Source organism: Pleurodeles waltl, chromosome 5, assembly GCF_031143425.1.
Source record: "Pleurodeles waltl isolate 20211129_DDA chromosome 5, aPleWal1.hap1.20221129, whole genome shotgun sequence".
NCBI classification, from domain to species: Eukaryota; Metazoa; Chordata; class Amphibia; order Caudata; family Salamandridae; genus Pleurodeles; species Pleurodeles waltl.
Window position 1 is genome coordinate 739,187,018 of NC_090444.1, and position 27,860 is coordinate 739,214,877.

General features: G+C 44.7%; 1 protein-coding gene across 2 annotated transcripts in view; it reads left to right on the plus strand.

Annotated features, from left to right (window-relative positions):
* The window catches only part of LTBP1 (latent transforming growth factor beta binding protein 1), a 1,022,847-nt gene that overhangs the window by 395,917 nt on the left and 599,070 nt on the right, over positions 1 to 27,860 (plus strand). For both annotated transcript variants that reach the window (XM_069234696.1, XM_069234697.1), the window contains exon 5: positions 17,314 to 17,481. In XM_069234696.1, coding sequence (XP_069090797.1) covers positions 17,314 to 17,481 — 168 coding nt within the window. The remainder of the gene's footprint in view (positions 1 to 17,313; positions 17,482 to 27,860) is intronic.

Below are 27,860 nucleotides of genomic sequence, written 5' to 3' on the forward strand. Positions count from 1 at the left end.
TGAAAAACATGTTAAACAACTGTCTAAAAACACATACAGAGATGTAAATATCAACCATGACAAGTACAGCAAACGCTTTTTTTAATTGCATAATTTGGAATCGGGAATGGTAAGCAAATTCATCAAATTATGTGTTATACGCAAGATCTTGAAGAATGTCATATAAGTCACCAGTCAAGGACCTCAAAAATGAGTCAACATCATCCGAAGTGAAGTCTAGTGCTGGGCGGACAAACGGATCCACAGAGCAGAAGTGAGCCATATACACCGGTGCATCAATACTTGCTGCAGCGTCCTCATCCATGTTAGATCTTATAACGGAAGGCTCATAGGTGGCCTCGCGGAGCAACCTCAGTCTCAAGGGGCATGACCGTGTATGAACCCTCATCGGGGACATCAGCAGTTCGTGGTCCACAGGAGATGTTGGTGCAACAGCAAGACAGACCATAGGCAGATGTTCAAAGAGACACCATATGCAGCGGAAGAGTGGTTGTACACACCAGAGAAGTGGCCGGAATGACAACGACCAGTCAAGCTCCAGTTCCACCAGCAAAGGTGTACCGAAGATCCGAACCATGCGCTCACGGCACAGTGGAGTTGACGGGAGCGGCTCCATTGCTCTGTGTTGCTGGAAAGAAACAACCACCGCGAATCAGAAGAAATAGCTGTAGTAGTCCGCCAATTAAAGCCAAAATAATCAGAAAGCCACCAAACACACTAGAAAAGAGAGAATGGATGGCTGATGGGATGACTCCGAAGACAGTCTGGAAGATGGACATGAAACCAGACCCGACAGCCTTAAAGAAATGAACAATCCCAGTGGTGCTTGAAGCATTGAATATTCTGGACACCAGTTCTCCAAAGTGTTTGGGGAAATCGGTATTTAAAAGGGATTGTATCTCGGCTGATGATCTCGCAATCTGGAGAGCATACGTCTCTTTTGAGGAAATCAAGGCGACCTGTTTCTGAAACAATAGCGCCTTTAGTCTACTCAACCTGTCATAGTTCATATTAATAGTATCTATGTGGGGCCACATGTCAGATACTTCTATCTCTCGTGTGGGGGGAAACAAAATATGTCCACAACACGTAACGACCTTCGTGACTGAGATTGCGTAGGCAATTCCAGGTCGCAAGCCGCAACAGCTTTGATCGTTCAGTAGAACATAACTTCCATTGGAAAGTATATGAAACACTGGACGAATCGAGGGGACGGGAGTACCCTTCAGAAAACAGGCCAAATTCGCGACCCCTCCATTGCAAAGACCGTGAAGAGACACCTGTTTGCATATCATCGAATGGCGAACAGCAGTCTCACATTCACTTCCGCTTAGAAAGACCTCCTGTTCACCGTTCAGACATTTATAGTCAAAGGGCAACTCCCACTCTTCCTTAATAAAGCTATCTCCCAGCCGCTCATATCGTCCCACGGCAAGATGTCTCAGGCAGCTCGTGAAACGAAACGTTGAAATCGGTAAATTAATAATGCCATGCAAGATCCAGATAGATGAAGGACTCACTGCTACCGTGAAGGGCAAGTTATCTAACTTTTCTACTTGAAGCAGGGTGAAACTAGCCTCCCTTTTAGCCATTGTCTCTTGTTCCCTGGAGAAATTAAAAGCAGTGAATAGTTCACTCCCATTAATGTACCTCCATGGAATGTGGCCACTTTTCAGTGTCTGTAATGTCCAACCCAGCTGCATGATGGAACGTAGCTGCGTCTGCCCATGATATAACCGGGACAAATCTGTCTGAGTGATATCAATAGCAGACAACACTATATTCGATAGTGTATAAATCCTATTGGACAGCATGTTCATGCCATTGTCGACAACAGCTAATGTTTTTTCCAAATTTTCTTTATCGAGTTGCCTTAAACGTGCAGCAGCCTCAATCTGGGAAAGTTTCGAAATTTCATTATACATAGCATATAAAAACCGTTTCGAGCATTGTTTCCTAGGACCTAATAGGAAATCCTGTAAGTCTATACTATCAGAAAGAGTGTTCAGGTGTTGTTTAACCGCTGTTAAAGTGTTTGTCTGCACCCATTGCTGGCACAGCTTACCCACACTGTATGTTGTAATTATACCAGTATGTTGACCTGATAGAAAGCGAGGGTCTGGCCTATGAATGGAAAAAACCCCTGAAGAGTTCAAAAAACGCCTTTGACACTTATCAGTGTCGGTGGGCCATACCAACCATCCGCCGGGACGGGAAAGTGAAGAATTATAAGCACCAGCCTTAACCATTGCATCTAGCCTGTCCTCTGAAATATTAAGAAAGTGTTGCAAATCTCTAAATTTTGTCAGAGTGGGGATACTGGGCGTGTTCAGATCTTTAATTTTTGCTAACCCCAGACATGATGTCTGCTCAACAGTGTCATTTAAAAAAATCATTTGCACAGGAATCAAGCAAGCTCGAAACAAAGCCTCCCTTCCCTGTATCTGCCAATCTTGTGTTCCCCATACACTCTTCAGATCGATAGTGTTCCTCCAATATTCGTAACCCTCAATCGAGAGTCGGGAAACAAAAGGATCTGAATAAATCAGTTTTGTATCTGTTAGCAAAAGTTTTTTAAATTGCGCTGTAGGTAATTTAAAATAATATGATTCAGCTTTCTTTGTATCATGCCCAGAAAAGTATGTGAATTTGTCACTGTAATACTTTGGACTCCCCACCTGTGGTGTTGAACAGTTTTCCCAATGTGTGTAGTTAAAGAGAGGCCTATATCTAGTTGCACAGTGCAGGTAGTGATGTCCCCAATTGTTATAGCAGAACATTTCCCCATAATTCATTGTATAATCATATACATCATCACTTCCAAAAGCGGAGTAGTCCTTCATTTCAGTTAGCATTGAATCAACTGTTTGGATATCCCAATCATCAGAGACAACATTAGGTGTAATAACATCAGACATTGAAATTTTGAACACCTATGGTATTTGAATTATCTCTGTAGGCCCATATATATCGAACGGAACTTTGTCCCATACAATCCCATCAGGAATCGGGGTAGCTGTAATATTGACAGGGGACAAATCACGTCGGACCGTATGTGATGAATGATGTGGTGTTAAAATTTCATCAACAGGCTCCACAGAGGAGCGATCAGCGATATAGTGACCATTAATTAGTAAAAAGAAAACAGTCACAAAACCAATCCATAAAAATAATGCAATGAATGTCAAACAGAACCAGAGATAGTTCCATGGATATATCAAATAGTTCTCCTTAAGCCATTGATAGAATTTGCTACTTCTCGAAAGTTTGTCAGACTCAGTTGAGGATGAATCCGAAGAAAAATCATCAATGTCTACAAAATAGCCAGAGGAAGTCTCTGCAAACACAGGACCCGTCGAATTCTCATCCATTGCTCGTGGAAGTTCTTGATAGACAACGTCATTCGCCGTGGAAGTGTTCGTGTAAAACACAGCCAAATCCTGAAGCGGGGTGGTCTCCGAAGTTGTTACTGGAACCAACAAAAGTTCATTTTCCGCCCTCCCCATGGTCGAGGAAGTGTTCGGAACAGCAGTTGACATAGTTGGATAGTCAGTAGTAGTGATATTCATCCTACTATGTAGATGGATGTCCTGTTGGGTAGTGAGAGGGGATCGGGAACTACCCAAGGGACCTCCTGGTCTACTCTGAAGAATCGGCCACATGGTGTAATTTGATGTCATCAATGGAGATGAATCTGTTTGATTTGGAACCAGACAATGGTGGAAGGATGACAGTCCTGGTGGCTTTTATCCCCAAGACCGGTACAGGTGCTCTGTATGATGGACCACACTCTTTTTTCACAGCGATCTTCTCACGAACCAGATCCCCAACGTTAGGAATCCAGCCAGTCGAAGTTTTCGCCAATTCCATTATTCCCAAGGTGGCAGCACTTGTAGATGATTTATCATCACGGAATTGTTGAAGCTCCTGTAAAACAGCGAGACGTTCTTTTATGTCAAATGGTGTTTCTGCTGCCACCATACCAGGGGCATCAAGATCGGGGACATACATAGGTGTCCCAAAGAGTACCTCATATGGAGACTATCCCCCCAAGGACCGTCTTGGCAGATTATTCAGTGCTCTCTGGACCCCATGTAGGTGATGTAACCAACTGCGGCCTAAACCTAATACTCGAGCTGTTAAGGACTGCTTTAGATCACGATTCCGCCTCTCCACGACCGAATTTCTCTCGGGATGGTATGGTGAGGAGTAATGGAGTTCAACACCCATCGTTCTCATGGTGTCCCTGAAAGCTTTCGAGGCAAATACAGTGCCCTGGTCTGAATGGAATGCTGCAACCGCATATGTACCGATAAAGATCAGCAAATCTTTTATAACAGTCCGGGCGTCAGCCGACCGCTGTGGCCATACCCACAGGAATCTAGAACAGGAATCTACAGCCACTAAAATGTATTTATATGCACCACCAGGCTGCAAGGGACCACAATGGTCCAGGTACACACAATGGAGTGGCTTGTCTGACACTAAGTGAGATGTCTGCGGAGGGCGTTTGATATTTGAGCCATTAATCTGCTGACAAATGTCACAGCAAAGGACATACTGTTTAGTCCGTCTGCATAGACCAGGCCACCAGTACCGTTGTTGTAGAATGGTGAGAGTGACCTGTATACCAGCATGTGCAGAAGCGACACCCTCATGTGCAGCTGTAATCAGCTCTAATCTTTGGTCTTCATTGGGGATCACTCGATCACCTACCTCAGGAATTGTTGCAAAAGCAACATTCTGTGCACTGATATGATAAGTATAGTTCATAGGGTATCCTTTCGGAAGGGTCTTGCCTGCAGCCGAAGCTTTAACGGCAATCAGTATTTCATTATCCAACCTCGTCCGAGAACGAGTCACTGCAGCCACAGAAGCCGTAGCTACTGATGCTTTGGCTGCTTCATCAGCCAATGTATTGCCAGCAACGTGTATTCCTACACGTTGGTGCCCTAATGTATGAACTACATGGACACATGGAAGCTTATCTTTAAGATCAGCCACTCTTCCCCACAACATTTTGTGTTTAATGGTGTTCCCTTTAGAATCTCTATACCCGTTCAGTTTCCAATGATTGAGATATTCATTGTATGACTGGACGCAGTAATATGAATCACAGACGATCAAAGTCTGTGTTCCTGGATCAGAATGTTCGAGCGCTAGAAGAAGAGCTTTAAGCTCGGCCAACTGGGCTGTGCAGTCCCCTAAGGTCTGAGTGTAGGTATTGTGAGGATGGAAAACTACTTTTTCCATTACTCCGCACACGGCTGCGCAAGCCGCCGAGTATTGATGTTTTAGTACCCACAGCCGGTTGTGCTGATCCGTCAGTATAAATGATGGTATTATAACTGTCTATTGGCAATATATGTAGAGGAGCAGGGTACTCCAGTTCATACTGGAGAAATTCTTGTGTCTGAAGTCTTGGGTCAAACACATAATCAACATCAGTGGCGGTCAGAGACGTTGCCCATTGAATCCAGCGTGGATGTAATGCCTTAGCGTTTGGGCTCGCTTTAGTGACAGCCTCTAAGGCCGGCACCGGGGAGACAACAATAATGCATTTCCCCTGGGCAAGTGGCCTCTCCTTTATGACGGCCATCTGAACTGCTGTCAGAATTTTTTCAGTAGGAGCAAAACGTTTCTCAGCATTGGAGTACAAATGTGATTTGTATGCTATTGGCACCGTGTCACCCTCATTAAAGGTGACATAGGTAAATCCAAGGGCACCAGCTATTATTCTGATGACCAAATTTGTTTAATTGTCACGTGTGTATAAGTGTCTAGCTTCCAGCATGTCCCGTTGTATGTCCCTAAGGATGTGTGTGTGTTCAATCGTCCATCGCCTGCTAGAAAAATTGGGCTGAATTAAGTCATAAAGAGGCTTGATGCGTTCAGGGTAATCTGGAATGTATGTTCTGCCAAAATTAAAGAAACCCAGTAATGACTGTAATTTCTTAAGCGTGTTTGAAGGCTGTAGCTGAGCACACTTTTCTAGGAAGTGCGGGCCAGGCTCTTCCCTCGTTTGATAGCTCATATCCTAGGAAAAATACACTAAGAAGGCTATCTTGCTTTTCTTAAAATTAAATTTATAGCCGAAAGCTGCAAATCCCAAAATTATCCGATCGACCCTTGCAAGATGAATGTCGAGGGTGTCGTCAGTGAGATAGATATCATCCACATAGGATAATGCATCGGAATCAAGCTCGTGCAAGATTGATGTTACACGGGCCGAAAACAGTCCTGGGCTGTTTTTATAGCCTTGGGGTAAACGACAAAAGCGTTTCTGAGAGCCAAAGGAAAATGCACTTAGGTCCCTACTTTCATGTGCTAAATTCTGGCAGAAAAACCCATTAGATATATCCAATGTAGTTTTAGATTTTTTACGCACTATATTATTGATCAGCGCTGTGCTGTGTGAATTTTGTATAGCATATGTGCGTGTATGACTATTCAAGTGTCTATAATCAACCACTATTCTATATGAATGATCAGGTTTTGCAACGGGAAATAACGGATTATTCATTGCCGATGTACAGGGCTCAATTACTCCCTGGTATTCAAGTTGTGACAGTTTCTCTGTCACTGGAGCTTTCGCTTCATGTTTAACAGGGTATTGTGGCTGCGGGTGCGGTGTAGACCTAACGGGAATAACATGACAAGGAGAGTCCTTGTCCCAACCTACATGATTACGGTATAATGCAGGTGCCTGCGCTAAAGCCCATTCAGCAGCATAGGCTCTTTTGTCTGCCTCCGGAACAAGATCGGAGAAAGAAGGCAAAATGACATCTTCCCCTTGCGAACATGTTCAGGTGGCCAGTCTCTCTCGGCCAACAGGATATCACTAGTAAGTTCATCCCAAAATATTACACTAATAATGCGTTCCACGTCTCCCTCTATCTGAATTGTTAAATCATAAACCCGATCGGGTGGGAGAACGCGGTCATCCGCCGTCTCAACCGCGATGTAATCGCTAGTTGCTGTCGCATCCAGATGATCTTTCAGATTCTGGCGACATATCGTGACCTCTGCCGCGCTGTCCAACAGAGTCACTGCCCACCTCTTGTTCCTCAACAGTGTTCTCAATACTACTGGCATTTTTAACGGTCAGTGCTGCCACTTTCTTCTTTTTAAATTGTTGCTTTTGCTGAGGAGTCTTTTCTTCTTTTTTAATGGTAGACTGTGGCGAGTCTTTCTTTTCTTTCACGTATTCCGGACGTCGATCTTGACAGCCCCCTCTCTCGCTACGTTTATCCGGTGCGTCCTGAAAGGAACGAGAAGGAAGTGAATCAGTATATCTGTCTGGAGTTCTAATGTTATCCCTATTCCTGAGATTATACTTCCTTTCGGAGTACTCCGGATGTGGAGAATCAGCTCTTTTATGTCTCCTGTCTTTGAAATCTTTTTGTTTGTCCCAGCGCTTTTTAGAGCCCTCTTGTGCTTGTTTTGTACCTTCCTTATGGGCGGTATTCGGTATGTCCAATTTTTTAGGTTTGGCTCCCAAACCATCCCGTCCTATACTAGTATAGGTATCGGAGATTATTTTCGGTAGCTGTCTCTCTTGTTCCATATTTGGAGTTTCCCGGAGACGCTGGCGTATTGCCAGTGCCACCGCTTCCCCTTTAATATTACTTAGTATTATCGAGGAGACCGCGTCAAAGTTACGCATCAATTTCATCCCCAGATCCAGGGCCGGTGCAGCCCCATGCTCATTTTGTATTTGTTTTAACACTTCCGGTAAATTGGCAAGTGTAGGGGTACCATGTGTGGTAGTATAAACGGCAGCGAAGACTGTACCCCAAGTGGCACATTCATCCACCGAGGGAACCATCCCGAACGGCAAGCACATAGTGAGCAATCTATGTTTCTCCTGTGGCCCCGTATGGGGGAACACAGCTTCCAGCTGATTTGTTTTCTGAGCAATCCAGAACTGTATTTTTTCCCGTTCCGTGGGCACTTTACCCATAATAGTATGCACTGTTTGTGGATTAATCCCAGTAGCCAATTGATATCCACCAGGTACTGGTGGTGCTGGACGCGCTGGTGTAGTGTTCAATGTTCGCATTACGAACTGAACCAATCGTCTATATAATGCCACTAATTCATTATATAATATTCGTAAATCTGCGATCGGCATAGTCTGTATGCCTGGGTGAGGTGTATATGTGGCAAACATGGGCCATGTAGGCCCTTCATTACTTAAAGGACCTAGCCTCACCCATCGTAGTACATGCGGTAGGGTGCCTTCAAACCAGTTCTGATGCTTTTGATATGTGAGCGATATTTCATGATACTGGTATGCTTCGTATCTTACGGGTACGTTCGCAATGTCATAAGTGTGAAATGTGTGCGTTCGTTGGTCAGCCTCAGGAAAGGCAACCCAACAGTAAAACATTTTAGTTTGGTAAGCTTCAGTCGCTTCTATAATCAGAGTAACATCCCCGCCCTCTTCTGTAAGGCCATGCGCTAATAAATGTTGTGTAAGTGCATGTCTAGCATTTGCAGGAATGTCTATGGTATTAGCCATAGTTGTTTAGAGAAACGGAACACCAAAATAGGGGAAGTTTTTCCTTTTGTGAGTTCGAGCTCGAACAACCTACAGCCTAATTAGGTGTTACCTGTTTGGCTGAGGAGGATTCTCCCAAAGACCACGGACGTCTCCATATAATGGTACTGAGGGCACCTGTTGTCTGTGAGACAGTGATAGTCAGGGTATCCGTAAATTAGTGCCTAAACACCATCGTTGATGGCGCCACGTCGTAGCTTGGACTCTTGCTCTGAGCAAGACTGCTGGTTTTAGACAACAGTACTTTTGTTTGTAGGCGACTGAGTCTTTCCTACAACAAGTCACAACTGTTGTCCCAAACTCACCGGCTCACTAGCAGCACCTCACCAGAAACAAAATAGTAAAAGGTGATTTGTGGCAGTCTCTTACGCATGGACTCAAAGTAAGATATCTCAGGGTTGTCGTGGTTAAACGGAGATTACCCTTTTCTCACAGATATATTATGTCTCATACAAACACAGGCAATGACACAGATGCAGTATAGTTATAATAGCTTTTTATTTAACATAACTGCAATTTGCGGTAAGTTGCATGGACTGCAATGATTAGGATAATGAATATAGCAAGTAACAGTATTGTGAAGAAGAGAGTCATTGTTATGAAGACCCCCACCATTTTGCAAATACATGAAAAAGATATATAAGATGGAATATGCCCTATTACCCTAATGTGAATAGGCCTAACCTCCTACCTAAAGGAGAGCTGGGTTTGTTAAACCTAATCTGCCAAAGCCGTGTCCATGAGTGGAGCCCCCAACCCTCGTTACCTTGGAATGAGGTCTCTATCTCAGACTCCGTAGGGACACGAAGACTGGGTCAGCGTCTTGACGACTGCAGCATCGGTATCAGCGATGGTGGCGATGCCCTCTGGTCGGAATCCCTCTGATTATCTGCCTAAAGTGTGATGTATTTATACAGATCTACAAGGTCCCCTGACGTAGGTGTATTCCAAAACAATAGATAACAGGCATGCTTGAGACGGCAATTAATATCAACAATCCCTCGAAAGTATAGAGAGGGAAAATCCCTAAGTGTGAACACCTACTGTTTGTTTGTCTTTCGTGTATAAACTTGACGCCTTGGCACAGTGACACTGATAATAAAACTCATAACAAGTGGCCTAACTATAAACAAGGCAGCCATCTTAAAGGAAATAAATAATTAAATGGCCTAAGACAAAGCAAGCTAAGTAGGTTAAAAGTCACTAGGTGACGGGGGCACGAGTTTACAAGCCTACGGCTAAGCTAACTCCTGCTATCCTGTTAAAACAAACTAGGATTCACTACAGCAGCAATAGTATCTTGCACAAGAGAACACATACGAAGTAGTTTTTTCACAGTACCAGTAGTTAAAAGATTTTTAGAAGGGGCTAAAAGAATAGCACCACCAAGGACAGTACTTGCACCCACATGGAACATGAATGTAATACTAACTCAATTGATGAAGACACCTTTTGAACCTCTAGATAAAGCCATGCTAAAGATCCTCACATTAAAAACTGAATTTTTTGTAGCCACAACATCCCTTTGCAGGGTGAGTGAAATACAACCACTTCCAATCCAAGAACCATACTCACAAATTCACATGGCCAGAGTAGTTATGAGAACAGATTCGCTGATTCTACCCAAGATAGTGTATCAGTTCCACATAAATCAAACTATACAAATACCAAGCTTCTTCAAAGACCCAAAGGTGCAGATTTATGAAAAGCTTTTCTTGCATGCCTTAGCGTCCCCCTAACGCCACCATGTGTGCGCCATATTTAATATACGGCGCAACATGGTGGTAGTTAGGGAACTAGCATCAGAATTTTTTACACTAGTTCGGCGCTTTGCAGGATTAGCATAAACAATTCTGACTCTAATCCTGCAAAGCACACAGAGGCCCATTGAAACCAATGGGAGCCTCCTTTTAACAGATGCTCTGAGCAGGTGTTAAAAGTGCGAAAAAAATGACTGAAAGGAATCTCTTACTTGTCTTTTCACCATTTTTTCACCCCCTCCCCCCAACAGGGGAATGCCCTCTTTGGCCCTGGCGCGGACATAATGTAGTGCAAAGGCTTACTTTCTAAATTTGGCACGGCGATTTTGGCCTCATTGGGCCCCATTAGCGTAAAAAAAATACACTTGTGGTGCAAGGAGGCGCTAGGGGCTCATAAATCAGCCTCAAAGAATCAAGCAGAGGGAGCCCTTCATACGCGAGACACAAGGTGAGTGATAATGTACTATATTGAAAAGACAAAAACAAACAGGAAGACAAATCAGATATTTTTGTTTTAGCAGACAATAATATAGGGAAGGCTTTGACAAAGGGGACTACTGCCAGATGGATCACACAAAGCACCAACTATGTAACACAAGAGTGGAGGTAAAACTGAATTTAACTTCAAATGCACACTCAGCTAGGAAGAAAGAATCAACCATTGCCTTTCTAGCAAACACACTGTTACAAGATATATGTATGGCAACAACATGGTCTTCTCTAGATGTTACGAAACACTACTGTTTCGCCATTCAAATTAACAAAGAAGCACAGGTGGGACAAAGGGGACTAAAGATCTATTTACAAATGTAAAACTATCTTCAACCCAACCACCGGAAGAATAAGAAACAAAATCGATATACAGCAAGTGAATCAAGCAAAGATTCACACTGCAAAAAAATAGTTTTTTACCTGTAGGTGCAGTTTTGCAGCTTGAATGATTTTTTGGATGCCAATGGTGCACACCCCCACTCCTCTTTTATTCAAATAATAATAATTCCCTGGTGTCTAGTGGACTTTCAGCCACCCAGAGGCACATCGGGAATAATAACCCCCATCTGACCCTGGGGAGGGGCAGAAAGACTGTGCCTATTTGTTTGAGGGGGGGGTGTGGAGTCATATCCATTCCCATTCTGGGCAGCCCCCCCTCGCTACACCTAACTAAAAAAAAAAGATCCCTGGTGCCTAGTGGGCTTTCTGCCACCCTGGTGGTGGGGGGGGGGGAGGCAGCACTGGGGCTGTTGCCTCATCTGCCCCCCAGGGGAGCTGAAAGACTTTGGTCCCCATTTATTTGGGGTGGGGGATTACCATGCCCATGGTGGGTAGCACCAACCCCTCTTTAATAAAAAATAATAATTCCCTGGTGTCTAGTGGATTTTCTGACCCCCTGGGGGGGCAGATAGGGGATAATAACCCACATCTGCCCCCCTGGGTGGCCAAAAAGTCTGTGTCCATTTTTTGGGGGCAGTGGGGTGTTGCTATGCCCATTCTGGGAGCTCCCACTCTTACACTAAGTAGACAAATAGTCCCTGGTACCTAGTGGGCTTTCTGCCCCCCCTTCACACAATCAAACCCCCACCCCCACCCCACAGAGGGGGTCAGATCATGGGATATTGCCCCCGCCTGCCCCCAGGGGCACAGAAAAACTGAATTTAAATATAAATTGCCCTGGGGGAACAAAAGCCCTTGTCTAGAGGGTTGCTCCCCCATCCCTGGTGGCTAGTGGGTGGATCCCTGCTTGCGGATGTCTTTCCTGAGGTGATCCCCAAGCAGGGATCCACTGGGCAGAGGCACCTTTGGAAAGGGGAGATTCTCTCCTTTTCAACTGCACTTCTTTCGCTAGAATCCGTGTTCAGAGGCCTGAGATAGCCTCCAGAACACTGATTCAGTGAAAGTAAAACAAGTCGATCGGTTCATTCTACTTTCACTTTTACTACATTGACATCTGCGCTCGATCATCATTGTAGTAAAGATAGGCACACACCAGGGAGTGTGTGCATGTAATGGCCATTGGCCTTCACACACACTCAAGAAGTTAACATTGCTAGAATATCTAGAGCTCAGCCCATATGTTACATTATATTCTATTGGTTCTAGAAGATGCCTCCATTTATGCCGGTGATCTCCATCTCTGACATTGGCACAAACACCACACTATGCTAATCTAAAAACTGGACACCTCAAAGGTGGTAACCCACAGTCACTGGTAAGATTAGAATGCCGTTCAAACCAGGCAGCTCCAGTCTGGGACAGTAGGCTTACTCTGTAGGCGAATTTTAGTTGTATCCTTTCATCATGGTTTCTTAGGCTAGATTAATTTCCCTATGGTGGAACACAACAGGTGTCGGGTAAATGTATTTTTTTTTTTTTTGCATGATTAATTAAAATCTTAGCAAAAATAGCCAATAATTAAATACAATAAAAAAAAAGAATGCCGGGTATATGTTCTGAGATCACGGGGCTGAAGATTAGTCAAGGTAGAAGAGTCCGTCTATGAGAAAATTCAACTGTCTGAGTGTAGCCCCAGTTGTGGAGATTTCAATTTCTTTCATTCCTTCTTGATATATGGGAACTCAGTGATGGAGTGTCCTAACCTTTTAGTGAGGATTTCTGCAGGTTCCCTATAATTCCCCAGCAGGATGGCTATTTCCTATATATTCCTTTAAGTTGGCAGTTGACCTGGATGACCCCTTTTACGAAAAGCCCAAATGGTTAAAGCATCCCTTCTGTTATTGGACGGACCCCCTTCTCTAGTTTCTCAGCAGAAAGTATCTGTACCTTGAAAGGGCACCAATGGAGCATGCAATGAACTATAACCACACATTACCAAATCTCTGGGCTACAACTTGCATTTTGTCTCAGTGTTCTGTATTGATGGGTATGACCTAAAATATTTTGGAGCACTCTTTAAAGTTCAAGGCCAGAACCGTGGCACTAGTAGGACAGTGTATATTCTTGGAGTACTACTTTCCTGACCCTGGATTTTAGTATCTGAATTCTAGAGAGAGTGTTAATCTAACGTTTACCTCCAAGATCTGGTGCTCCTGAAGCACTGCTTACTTTGTATTGTGTTTGTTTACTGTATACTCAATAAGAGACCCCATTGAGGTGAAAAACACACAGTTTACATGCAACTTTAGAACATCATTCAGGGTGTGGGGAACTGAAAATACTCAGTTTTACAGGAAGCTCTAAATATGGAATTGCAAAAAGAACAGATCACAGACGGAATGCTGAACAACACAAACATTCACCCCCAATCACAAAGATATGGGTTTAATCCATCATTTTTATGCTCACAAAGCCACCCCAGTTTGGACCCAGCTATATGCAAATCAGTCTTGATCCTGTTTCTCATGGGAACAGTCCAACCCAAACTGCCAAGCCAGGTCCTCCCTGGACTAGAAACAAGCATCCTAGGAATGGTTCCAGGGTATCACCCTTCATCAACTAGGCTAGCTTAACACCAGTGGCACAGTGAGAACGGGACCCACGTCTGGGCAAACCCTTCCCACTTGGGGCAACAAATGCAAAAAGAACAAATAGTGATGGAATGCTAAACAATGCAAACCTTCACCCCTTCACAAATATCTGGGGTTTATCCATTGTTATTTTGCTCACCACCCCACCCCAGTTTGGACCCAGGCATATGCAAATCAGTCTTGACACTGTTCCTCATGGGAACTGTCCAGCCCGAACTGCCAAGCCAGGTCCTCCCTGGACTGGTAAAAAGCATCCTAGGACCGGTTTCCGGGTATCACCCTTCATCAGCTAGGCTAGCTTGAATCCAGTGGCGCAGTGAGCACTGAACCCACGTCTGTACATACCTTTCCCACTTTGGGGGGATGAATGCAAAAAGAACAGCTGATGGACGGAATGCTGAACAAGGTGGGAAGGGTATGCCCAGATGTGGGTCCCGTCCACACTGGCTGAAGAGGGATGATACCCCGAAACCGGTCCCAGGATGCTTGTTTCTGGCCCAGGGAGGACCTGGCATGGCAGTTCGAGCTGGACTGTTCACATGGGGAACAGGGTCAAGACTGATTTGCATATGGCTGAGTCCAAACTGGAATCGTATGTTGGGCAAAAAATCTGATGGATTAAACCCAGATCTGTGACTGGGGGTGAATGTTTGATTTGTTCTGCATTCCGTCCATCAACTGTTCTTTTTGCAATTGTCACCCCAGGTGGGAAGGGTATGCCCAGACATGGGTCCCGTGCTCAGTATGCCACCAGACTCAACTTAGCCTTGTTGAAGAGAAGTGATACTTTGAAACTGGTCTCAGGCTGCTTGTTTCTGGCCCAAAGAGGACCTGGGCTGGCAGTTTGGGCTAGACTGTTCCCATGGGGAACAGGGTCAAGACTGATTTGCATATGGCTAGCTCCAAACTGGAATGGTATGTTGGGTAAAAAAACTGATGGATTAAACCCAGATCTGTGACTGGGGGTGAATGTTTGATTTGTTCTGCATTCTGTCCATCAACTGTTCTTTTTGCAATTGTCACCCCAGGTGGGAAGGGTATGCCCAGACATGGCTCCCGTGCTCAGTATGCCACCAGACTTAACCTAGCCTTGTTGAAGAGAGGTGATACCTCGAAACTGGTCTCAGGCTGCTTGTTTCTGGTTCAGAGAGGACCTGGGCTGGCAGTTCGGGCTAGACTGTTCCCCTGGGGAACAAGGTCAAGACTGATTTGAATATGGCTGGGTCCAAACTGGAATGGCATGGTAGGCAAAACAACTGATAGATTAAACCCAGATCTGTGATTTAGGGTGAATGTGTGATTTGTTCTGTATTCCATTCATGAACTGTTCTTTTTTTAGTTGTCACCCCAGGTGGGAAGTATATGCCCAGATGTGGGTCCTGTACTCACTATGCCACCAGATTCAAGCTAGCCTGGTTGAAGAGGGGTGATACCCTGAAAGTGATCCCTGGAAGCTTGTTTCTGGTCCACGAAGGATCTGGCTTGGCAGTTCGGGCTGGAATGTTCCCATGGGGAACAGGGTCAAAAATGATTTGCATATGGCTGGGTCCAAACTGGAATGGCATGGTGAGCAAAAAATCTGATGGATTAAACCCAGATCTGTTACTGTGGGTGAATGTTTGGTTTGCTCTGCATTCCGTCTATCAACTGTTCTTTTTGCAATTGTCATCCCAGGTGGGAAGGGTATGCCCAGACGTGGGTCCTGTGTTCACTATGCCACCAGATTAAAGCTAGCCTGGTTGAAGAGGGTGATACCCCGACACTGGTCCCAGGATGCTTGTTTCTGGTCCAGGGAGGACCTGACCTGGCAGTTTGGGCTGGACTGTTCCCATGGGGAACAGGGTCAAGACTGATTTGCATATGGCTGGGTCCAAACTGGAATGGTATGTTGGGCAAAAAAAATGATGGATTAACCCCAGATCTGTGACTGGGGGTGAATGTTTGATTTGTTCTGCATTCCGTCCATCAACTGTTCCTTTTGCTAAATATGGAATTGTCTTCCCTGCCTGAATTTCTTTCACCATTCAGATGGAGGTTTCTGTTCTAGATTTAGAGTTTCCTCCAGGAATTAGAGAACTTTCTCCACACCCCCAACTCTAATGATGCCCTCAGTTGTTACTCTGAGCATTCATCTACATATTGTGCCACATTGGTCTGATGGCCCCATGACTGTAGTGTTATGTGTCTCATACCCATTAAGCACCACAGTTCTCAAATATGAACGCTGTCTGCAGGAAGGACTTAGGCCCGTATTTATACTTTTTTAGCGCAGTATTTGCGTCATTTTTTTGACGGAAAAGCAGCGTAAGCTTACAAAATACAATTATATATTGTAAGCTTGCACCGCTTTTGCTTCAAAAAATGAAGCAAATGCGGCGCTAAAAAAGTATAAATATGGGCCTTAAAGTTGGACAATTGCTACTAAAGGTTAGGCTTGGCAACGTGGCTACCTTTGCCTTACAGCCTTCGCGCAGCAGTCCATATCTCAGTAAGAAACGGGTCGTTTCCTAGTGTGAAATACCCAGCAGCCCCACCCTTGCTTCACCTTCTCTGTTGCAGTGTATTTTATTAGCTTTGCCCGTAAACTACCTTTTGTCTTGTATATAGAGGAAAGCAGTTAGCAAAAGGTGCAGGTTTAGGTTTCCCAAACAAGGGCTTCACGGAATGCTGGTATGAAAAGTCGTTTGTACTTGAAACTATCAGAAACTAGCCATGTTATATTTAGTTCATTTGTTATTATCCCTGAATTCCAACTATCTAGACTAGTGTAAAATGTAATGTTTCCAAACTGCGAATAACGGATGCCGTGTGTTTCATATTGTCCCGTGGTAAGAGCAGGGATGCGCAGATTGAGCCCCAAGCAGCGTAACATACAGTAAAATCACGTTGCACATGTAAGCGCTTTCTAGTACGTTTAACTTCGGCCCAGATACAAAAAAATCCACTTGTGTAAGCCGACATGATAGAATGTTGCCAAAAAACTGTGAAAAAAGTATCTGAAATAAATGCAACCGCGTCCAGGCAGCTGCGTCACAGGGTTTGCTCATTGCGGGCTGGGGTGCCAGGAGATCTGAGACAGATGTTTTCAGACATGCCGCATGCCTAAAACATTTCCAGGGCTCGAGCCGCAGCGGAGTGACTCAATGACTTCAAGAATAGCGCAAGTATGTGTAGGACGACCCAAAGGTTTTACTCACCCGTAGGTGCGCGGCCAGCCTCTCTCTCCGCGCACCCTCTGCCTGTTAGAGCGGCCTATTTAAGCTGTCAACCCCTCAGCGCTGGCCTTTGTCTGCCTGAGGAGAGAGTGCAAGCTGAGGGATACACAGTCCCACTCCAGGGGCTTGTCGTCACAGTACACCACACCTTCGTGTCTTCTTTACCACAGAAGGCCGCAATCCATCTTTTAAAGATACCCCTTGCATTCTGTGCCACTTGAAAATGGAAAGGAAATCAATGGATGGCCGATTGATGTGTCTGCTTCTCTTCTTTTCCCTGGCTGCGCCCGCAGTGGTGAACCACACGGGCCGCATCAAGGTCGTCTTCACGCCCAGCATCTGCAAAGTGACGTGCACCAAGGGCACCTGTCAGAACAGCTGCGAGAAGGGCAACACCACCACGCTGATCAGCGAGAACGGCCACGCCGCGGACACGCTGACATCCACCAACTTCCGCGTAGGTGAGTACCCGAAGAGCGTGACCCCTTACTCTTTCCAGTGAGTCTACAATGCATTCATTACTCTGCCGCATGTCCTCTTATTACTATATGTTATCTTTTGCATAGTCATATTATTACATAATATGTTAGAAAGGTTTATAGTTTCTACTGGCAAGGCACCGACTGTGTACAGCCTTCTGTCCCTCCTGGGACTTGTAGTACTATAAAAAGCTGTTTATAAAGAAAAGTAAATATACACAGAGTTAAAGGTATGTCTCGGCTTTGGTGAAAAGGAGAACAGTTTATCAGCGCACATTCAGCAGAGTAATGCTGGATGTTAGAAGCACACAGAGATTTATGAAAAGTGCGATAACAGGCCGGCGGCGAGATGTTTCCCCATCGTGCCATATATCCGCTGAAAGTCGACCAGGCTTGAATGCAAAGCATGGCTGTACAGGACATCTTCTGTCAAGATCTTCACACTAGCTCACCCACCCCGCATATGCTCGTTACAGCAGGTTTACGGCACTTGCTGCCGCTTGGCAGATTTGTGCTTCATAACTCATAAGAGAACGTATGTTAATGTGACATGCAGTATAGAGGCGTTTGTCAGAGCTAGATTGAAATGCAGGGAGAATGCAAACAGCTTGGCTGAGCCCAGACCACAGTGCAGCACTACGTGTTACTTTCAAAGTCAGGTTACTTGAAATGCAGTGGAGCAAACTGGATATTTCTTTCATGTGCGTAGAATGACACAGCTGCCGGGCTTTTTGTAATTGTTCCTCTGAGGCTTCCAAGCCATGTACGCATGTTCCGTGGTCAATACGTAGGTCGCTGGTTTACATTTTGCTGAATTTGGTTAGTTGTTTACCTTTTCTAGAGGTGCCAGGATATTTCATACTGCTGGGGAAACCACGTTTCCGTTTATTAGCCATTGTTTACAAACCAGTGTAACCGAGTACCTAAGTCCAAGAGATGCAACTGAAGTGATCAAAAACTACCAGAATGCTTTTGGTTGAGTGCTGGAGCCATGGCAACATGGAACCACCCGGTAAACCTAAATCTTTCCATTTGAAGCCAAGTCTGAGGGGAAATATGTTTGTAACAAAGTGTGTGAAACATCGAAACACACAGCACATTCCAGAAACAGTGAGCGAAGGTAAATTATCTTGGATTTTCAGCTGCGTTCTCTACAGGTCATAACCTAAGTTAAATAAATTACTAGTTAAATGTGTGTGGTTTAGACAGTGCAATTATATAATGCAATTACATAAAGACAGGCGCACAGTGGTGACCTGCTGGAGCTCACACCTTCATGATGTAGCCTGTAAGACCAATTATAAAGTAGCACTATATAATTGTCATTGTCATTTTATATAAAAAAGTTTAACGTGTTGCATAAACATAAATAAGATAAATTGTGTCTTTAGATAGCACAAATACAAACAGCAGACACATATTAACACAGGAGTTTAGTATGTTTGAAAACATTTGCTTAATTGTTCTTAGGATAATCATGGTCGGAGGAATGTACCCTTGCCTACCGGAACACTAAACCTACAAACTTTGATTCCTGATAAGAGAGACGATATCATAGGTATTGAAAGTATGCAAATAATTTACCCAATCAGATGGCAAATAATTGCTGGGACAGTAAGTTTTAATTAACACCAGGTCACATTCCCTTCAGTGTTATGCAGGAGCGTCAAACATTCACCCAGGTTACCCCCACTGTAAATCAGACATACATTAGCATCAGTCCATAACAGGGTGCACAAATATAACATCAATCCCCAACAGAGTGCAAAAATATGAGGATGAAGGGCCCCGTGGAGAGCAGACTCAGTCTAATCTCTCCACAGGAGCTTTCGGGAGGGGAAGTGGCATAGAGGAGGCAGGATTGGGCTAGGGTGCGTGGAGGTGGGAACTAGGATGTGGGATAAATAGAGTGAGGTGGGAAGAACTGACCTCTTCTGTGCCAGCCAATTGCACTGTTGGAAAGTTGGCCACCCACCCGCCCTACATAAGGAAAGGTTTCAGGATGGGGGTCCTGTGTGGTTCATGTGGGGTTGGGTTAGCGCCAGCTAGGGCAGGTTGCTGACAGGGGTTGTGTGGAGGTAGATGGGGGAGGGTGGAGAGTCAGATACGGGCCTGGCCACTCTTTCAGAAGGGAGAAAGAAGCAGGTGAAGGATGATAGCATGGGGGATGCCCAAAGCAGGCAGGGGATGAAAGGAAAAGGGGGATGTGTGGGTGAATTGAATTGGAAGATGGGTGAACAGAGGCAAATGGAGGGAATGAGTGTAAGGAGGACTGGGGAGAAGTTTCAAAGGAGTGGGGGTTTTAAAATTAGTTTGAAGTTCATTATGTACAGTGTTATGTATATGAGGCAATCCTGTCCTAAATAAATGGCCTTTTTCACTACATAAACAGTGTGTCACTGATTGTGTCCCGAAAGGTGTTCTGTTCACCTGTCAACACGCAAAAGCAGGGCCTTGCAAACGACGTTTATTGCATGTGGGTCCACAGCTGTACCTTTTAAAGACATTTCCAAATGTGTACAGGTTTTTGAGACATTCCCGACTGTTCTGTAGCCAACTACTCGTGTCTTACCGACAGTCAGTCAGTCACATGCAATAGTTACAAGGCCTGCCTGCATGACTGCTGTGCTCATACAGCTTTTACCCCGACCGGAAAGGCTGCTTCGACAGGAAGAGCTATAGAACTGTTCTCATGGGTGGCGTAAGAATATTTTATACCACACTTTCTATCAGGGTGGAAGTGTTTCACAATTATAGCGGCAATGGGGTGCCACCATAATGCTCAGGGCCTAGGATTCCACCAGGAATTGCCACACCCTAGGAGTGAACAAAGAATATAGGTTATAGTGACCTGTTTGGTATCCCTGCCCCTCATGTTTGCAGTTTGTAGGAGCATTCACATGAGCAGTACACTGTGCTTCCCAGAGACTGCACAGAATGAACATATCTGAACATACTAGACATATGGCCCTAATACTTGAAGAATTGGCACTGGCCAAGCATAACATAGAGTGGCCTGACGAAGAGTGCCATGGCAATGATAGTGACTTTATCCCCAAGAGGCAATGGATCTCACAACAATGACAGGGTCTACTTCATTCCTACTTTATTCAACTCCAGACTGCAGAGTGTTGCAGTCCACAGCTTCTAACTGAATAAGAGTATGGCTAATTAATGTCTGTGATCATTAAAATCAAGGAAGCAATCTATCATCTCCCAGACATTGAAGTCCTATCTTCATATCATGTGAGCAGATAATTGTTTACAAATATTGACATACTTCAAATTTGGTCATTTTGTATTCTCTTCCTTTACCACTATGGTTTTATGAAGCACTTTCCATAACAGTGGCAGTTGTTTCTCAACCTTGCGTGTTCCATTGTAGCTTGATAATCTCATGAGGCTGCTCTAGATAACCGAGGTTTTCGTGTGGTTCTTATTCTTTTTTCAGGCTTAGCCATTAACAAAATCAGTGATTGTGCCTTGGAATTCTAAGGCGTACAAGAATCACCTCATGTTAAGGAAATGCACACCAGCCAAACCTAATTAAAGGACATGGTCCCTATGACTGTTTTCAATTGACACATTGGTGATATTTTGATCTAGCTGATCCACCTTGCTGTTATTCTTCAAAAGAGTGTTCCTATCTCTTATTAGTTTATTTTCTCTTGTGAAATCCTAGGGAGCCCAAACTTTTAACGTCATGAAAGGTTTGAGTTTTGCGGTGTTGGATGACTTTCAGATTTCCTAATGTGATTCATAGTTTCAAAGCAGGAATCCTCATTCTCCTTTCTCTGCCCTTTCACACACACTTCCTGTGGTATGTATCCCTTTTCTCTTCACTTTCACTGCTAATCCCCCGCTTGGATCGTTCGAGGAAGTTTGAGTCATCTCTCCTTTTCAAGCAAGATTGCAGGGCTACTTAGACAGAGTAACATCAGACCACATTCAATTGGCGGTTCCCCTCGTAACTGCAACTGCAGTGCGTCTTTGTAACACGTTTGTTGAACATCTATGTAATTTCTGTCTTATTATGACAGCCAGAAAATGCAGTTTGCGTATCTTTACCACAAAGCTCCCTAAATAAGATTTTGGATTCTTAGCATTCTCTATGCAGGTATGGATTTGCTACAATCACCACACCATCCATCATCTTTTGCATAATTTGCTGATTCCAACAAAAAAAGGTTAAAGTTCAAATAAATCAAAGTTACTAAAATGGTATGTAGGTATTACCCATCAATGGGAAATCGCTAGGGTACTACGTAGACACCATCATCAGATCCAGGACTCCCACTGCACGGAGGAAGATAGCTGACTTGCACCAACAGTTTCTGCTTTGCAAAGTGAAGGCCATTCTACCAGTGCTCCACTGCACAACCACAGGTCCCACCACAAGTAAATGGAGGCTGTACCTTGATAGTTGTCATAGTAGAACACATCTCACTTCTCCAAATAGCATTCTCTATGCTGCAGCTCACGTGAGTAGAGGTACGACAGAAGTACCACTGAAAGATCTATTGCATCATCTATAATGCCAACACCACTAAAATCCCACCATCATTGGCAACCACAGTTACGATTAACACTTGCTCGTGACACATCAACGTCAGCACTGACAGCCTTGAGGTAAAACAAAATACTGTAAAAAGGTAAAAAGATGTCAAGTGTTCTCCAACTAAGATCCAAGGGCCTACATTTACGTAGTGGTCTAGTTTAGATATTTTCCAATCTTTGCACTCCTAAAAAGAATTTACGACCAACAACTTTAGGCAACATGTCATCAGTCTGTGAACGAGTCACTAACTCTTCCGTAAAGACTATTATCCCCGTTACTGCTAAAGTTAGCCTCTGGCAACATGACACCCACTTTCTTTCCTGTCTCATGTGCTGGCTCAGGTCGTCTTATAATTTTACTTACTCCCCGTCCAACATTCTCATCCTCACTGGATACTGTTTTACACTTCATTCTATTGAGTCACACTCCGCCGAAAAACTCCTTTGACAAAGCACTCTGTTGCAGTGAAGCTTGATTTACGCAATATACATTTGAATACATTCACCTATGTGTGATTTAATGTCAGCATAGCTAGATAATAAAGCCACCGAGTGTAATGTTTCATTTACTTAAAAGTACATACTGCACCTCATAATTTTCCTTTCCATGCTACATAATTTAGTCAAATTGGTGGCATAATTTTGGTCCTCCATTTTTAGAGTCAAGCCTGCGATAGCTTGCGCTAGCGATTGCGTATTGCTAACAAGACACTGTTTTATTCAGAAAAGGGCTTTGACCCCGCCTGCTGCTTATCTGTTGTTGGATTGCGTGGCACTCTTTACAGCATTGCAGTTGGTCATGGCTGGCATATCATCATTTCCGTTCCTGTCTATGGAGCAGGGACCAAATACGCATTGATTCAATTTAATCAGTGCCGTTCGCTGCTCCAAATGTGATTGAGGTACTATTTTGTTCTTTTTAACTTCTGCCAAGTCTTCTTTTCTGACTTTGCATTCATGTTTTGTTTTGTTTTTGCTAAACGGGTGCTGTTCTCAAAAGATGACTCTTACCTTGTTATAAATATTGCAAAACAACATTGTTTCTTTCTTATGTGTAATTTTCAAAATTATGCTTTAACACATAATCGTACAATACGCCCCAATCCACACCACTCCAATCCAGTCTTCTCCACTCCAGTCCAAACCACTCACTCCAGTTCACCGCACTCCAGTCCTCCAAAACCAACCCACTCCAATCTACTCCATTCCAAACCAAAACAGTTTGTTCCACTCCAATTCCAAACAAATCTGCCCCACTCCAGTATAGCAATCCCAAACAATCTTACCCATTCCAATCCACAACAATCTGCACCACCCCAATCCAAAACAAACTGCCCCACTCTAATCCATAGCAATCTGCCCCACTCTAATTCAAAACAATCTGCCATGCTCAATCAAAACTATCTGCCCCACTCCTACCTGCCCCACTCCAATCCAAAACAATCTGCCCCACTCCAATATAAAACAATGTGCTCAACTCCAAAACAAAACAATCTGCCCCAATCCAATCTACCCCACTCCAATCCAATACTATCTGCCTCTCTCCATTAAAAAACAATCTGCCCCACTTCAGTCTGCCATATTCCAGTCCAAAACAATCTGCCCCTCCAGTCCATAAGAATCTGCCCCACTCCCAAACAATCTGCCTCACTCTAAAACAGTTTGCCCCACTCCAGTCAGCCCCACCCCAGTCCAATCCACCACACTCCAATCCAGTCCACCTCACTCCATCCCAATCCGCCACACTCCGATAATCCCAACTCACCCCCCTCCAGTATGCCCGACTTCAGTCCAAAACAGCCCGCCCCACTCCATTACAGCAATCCAAAACAATATGCCCCACTCCAATCCAAAACAATCTTCCCCACCATAGTCCATAACAATCTGCCCACTTCAATCTAAAACAATCTGCCCTTATTAAACCTGCTCCACTCCAATCCAAAGTAATCTGCCCCACTCGATCCAAAACAATCTGCCCCACCCCAATAGGCTCCAGTCCAGTCTAAAACAATCTGCCTCTCTCCAATCTACAAAAATCTACCCCACTCCAATCCAAAACAATCTGCCCCACTCCGATCCAGTCCACCCCACTCCAGTCCAATCCAACCCATCCCATCCCACTTCAGTCCAGTCCAACTCACCACGATCCACCCACTCCACCCCAACCAATCTGACCCACTCCATTCTGCCAACGCTCCAATGTGCCCCACTCCAAACTGCCCCACTCCAATCTAAAAAATCTGCCCTACTCCAATCCAAAACAATTTGCTCCACTCCAATCTGTCCCATTCCAATCCAAAACCATATGCCCTACTCCAATCCATACAGTCTGCCCCACTTCAATCCAAAAACAATTTGCCCCACTCCAGTCCAAAGCAATCTGCTCCACTCTAGTCTGCCCCATTACAATCCAAAAAATCTGCCCCACTGCAGTCCAAAACAATCTGCTCCACTCCAATCTGTCCCAGTATAATCCAGAACAATTTGCCCCACTCCAGTCCAAAACAATCAGCCCCGCTCCAGTCCAAAACAATCTGCTCCACTCTAATCTAAAAGAAATGTCCCACTCCAAACCAAAGCAATCTGCTCCACTTCAGTCTGCCCCCACCAACCCGAAACCATGTGCCCCACTCCAATCCAAAACAATCTGCCCTACTTCAATCCAAAATAATCTTCCCCATTCTAATCCTAGACAATCTGACTCACTCAACTCCATAATAATCTACCCCACTCCAGTCTGCCCTACTCCAATCCAGAACAAGGTGCCCCAAACCAATCTTCCTTACTCAAATCAAAAACAATATGCCCCACTCCAATCCAAAACAATTTACCCCACACCAATCTGCCCCACTCTTAACCAAAACAATTTGCCCCACTCCAATCTGCCCCAATGTAGTCCAAAACAATCTGCCCCACTCTAATCCAAAACAATCTGCCCCACTCTAATACAAAAACAATCTGCCCCACTCTAATAAACGCAAATCTGCCCACTTCAATAAAACAAATCTGTCCCACTGCAAACCCAAACAATCTGCCCAACTCCAATCTAAAATAATCTGCCCTCTCCATCCAATCTACCCCACTCCAATCCACCACATTCTAACCCACTCCAGTCCAGCCTACCCACTACATTTCAGCCCACCCCACTCCAACCCACCCCACTCCAATCCACCGCAGTCCAATCCAACCCACCCCACTCCAATGCAACCCAACCCACCCCAATCCACTCTAACCAAATCTACCCCACTCCAGTCCACCCGCCTCACTCAGGTCCATCCCACTCCTGCCCACCTTAACCCCCAGTCCAATCTAGTTCAGTTTAATCCACCCACTCCAATCCAGTCCACTCCACACCACCTTAATCCACCCTACACCAGTCCGATCCACTGCCCTCCACACCAGTCTAATCCACCCCACCACACCCCACTCCAATTCAGATTCATTCCACTGCAGTCTAATCCATCCACCCATCGCACTCAAATCCAATCCACCCCACACCACCTTAATCCACCCCACACCAGTCAATCCACCACCCTCCACACCAGTCTAATCCACCCCACCCCACTCCAATCCAATTCACCCCACTCCAGTCTAATCCACTCCAATCCACCCCACCCAAATCCAATCCACCTCACTCCACTCCTGTCCACCTCACCCACTCCAGTCCACCTCACCCCACTCCAATCCAATTCACCCCAGTCAATCAAACTCACCCAACTCCAATCCAATCCACCTCACCTCAGTGCATCCCATCCGACTCTAATCCACTGTACCGCACCCCAATCCAATCCAACGCACACCACCCAATACAATCCACCCCACTCCAATCCACCCAGTAAATCCACCCCCACTCCAATCCAACCCATTCACTCCACCGCACTCCAGTCTACCTCACCCGCTCTACTCCAATTCACCCCACTCTACTCCAGTCTACTGCACTCTACTCCAGTCCACCCCACTCTACTGCAGTCCACTCCACCCTACTCCAGTTCACCTTGACCCACCCCAACCGACTTAATCCACCCCATTTCTACCCAATCCACCACATCCACTCCACTCCAAATCACCTTAATCCACCCCAAACCAATCGAATCCACCCACACCTGTCAAATCCACCACACCCCACACCAATCCAAACCACCCCACACCAATCCAATCCAACCCACTGAATCCAATCCACCCCTCTCCAATCCACCCCACTCCAGTCCAGTCCAATCCAATCCAATCCAATCCAAACCACTCCTCTCCACTCCAATGCACCCCAATCCAGTCCACTCCACCCCGCTACAAGAAATCCATCCCGCTCCTGTCCAACCCACCACATTCCAATCCACACACCCAAACCACCTCACTCTAGTCCACCCCATTCCATTCCACCCCTCTCCATTCCAACCCACTCAATTCCTTTTCACTCTAGTCCACCCTACTCAGTTCAATTCACCTCACTCCTGTCCAATTCACCCCACTCCAGTCCACTTCACTTTAGTCCAACCAACCCCACCCCTGCCAAACCCACTCCAATTCACTCCACTCTAATCCCCCACTTCAATCCACCCCACTCCAATCCACCCCAATTCAATTCAGTCAACCCCACTCCACTCCACACCACTCCAGTCTACCACACTCCACCCACTCCACTCTAGACCAGTCCATCTTTCCAATCCACCTTGTGTTGTATAAGCAAGACCTATTGGCTTTGCCAGTGCCTTTTGAATACTTGTAATGGCCCTGATTACGCCCAACTGTAGTTTACATGCACAGTATATGTTCTGTGCATGAGGTTTAGAATGTTCAATTTATGCATTAATTCATGGTTTGGCGTCTACATGTCTTTCTTCATAAATCTACTGCTACCTATACACATTCATCTTCCTACGTCTGCATTCTTCCTTTTCAGTCTCATCTGACTGTGCTCTCCAGCAAAAGAACTGAATCAAGTGCAACATTATTTTATTTCTAGCATGGTTAACACGAAAGAAAAGTATTTTCAGAATATATGAGAGCTACATCAGAGCTAAATGTAAAATGTACTTTGGCTGTTAATCATATTTGTGAGAGTTTGACTCTCCAGTTAATTCAAAACAATAAATATTTATTGTAATTTCAGATATGCACTCACAGAGCCATAAATAGACTAATGGCGGGCAGGAGCTGCAACAGGAATATACAATGTAAATTAATTTAACTTTCTCTTCACAGTCAGTCATGATCTACTTAATCCTTTACAGACCTTATTATACAACTCTTTCATGCAGCATCCATGTTGAACACTCTCACATCTAATTCTTGTAGTTTTGTTCCTATGATTTGAGTGGATTACTGACATTCTCTTGATTCCTAAAAAATCCCCTGCAGTACTTATGAACACCAATGCAGGTTGTATAGTTCTATATCCATTTCTGCTGATTCACCCTTGGTCATGCAAATTGCCTACAAGACGGACAGTAAGTGGAAGCAAGTGTAGACTTCTCCCATATGGATAAATATCTGAACACCGGATCGTTGATCAATAAAAATGGCTCCAGATGAATTGTGATACAGGATGGATCAAGTGTGATGCATCTCTGTTCAAACCATCTAGTATTTGCATTACTTTCTTAATTTTCATTTACTTTTATATCAGTTAATTTCATTGTATCTGTGACACCTTCGTAAAGTTATCAAAACACTTTTCGAAGAATTAGGAAGGGGTAAAAACCTAAATGCAATATCTATGGTTCAGCTTCATAAATGTACCTTGTTAGTGGCCAATTGGGCGAATTTATGTACACAAGATGGGTCATAAGGCAGGGAGGAATAAGTAG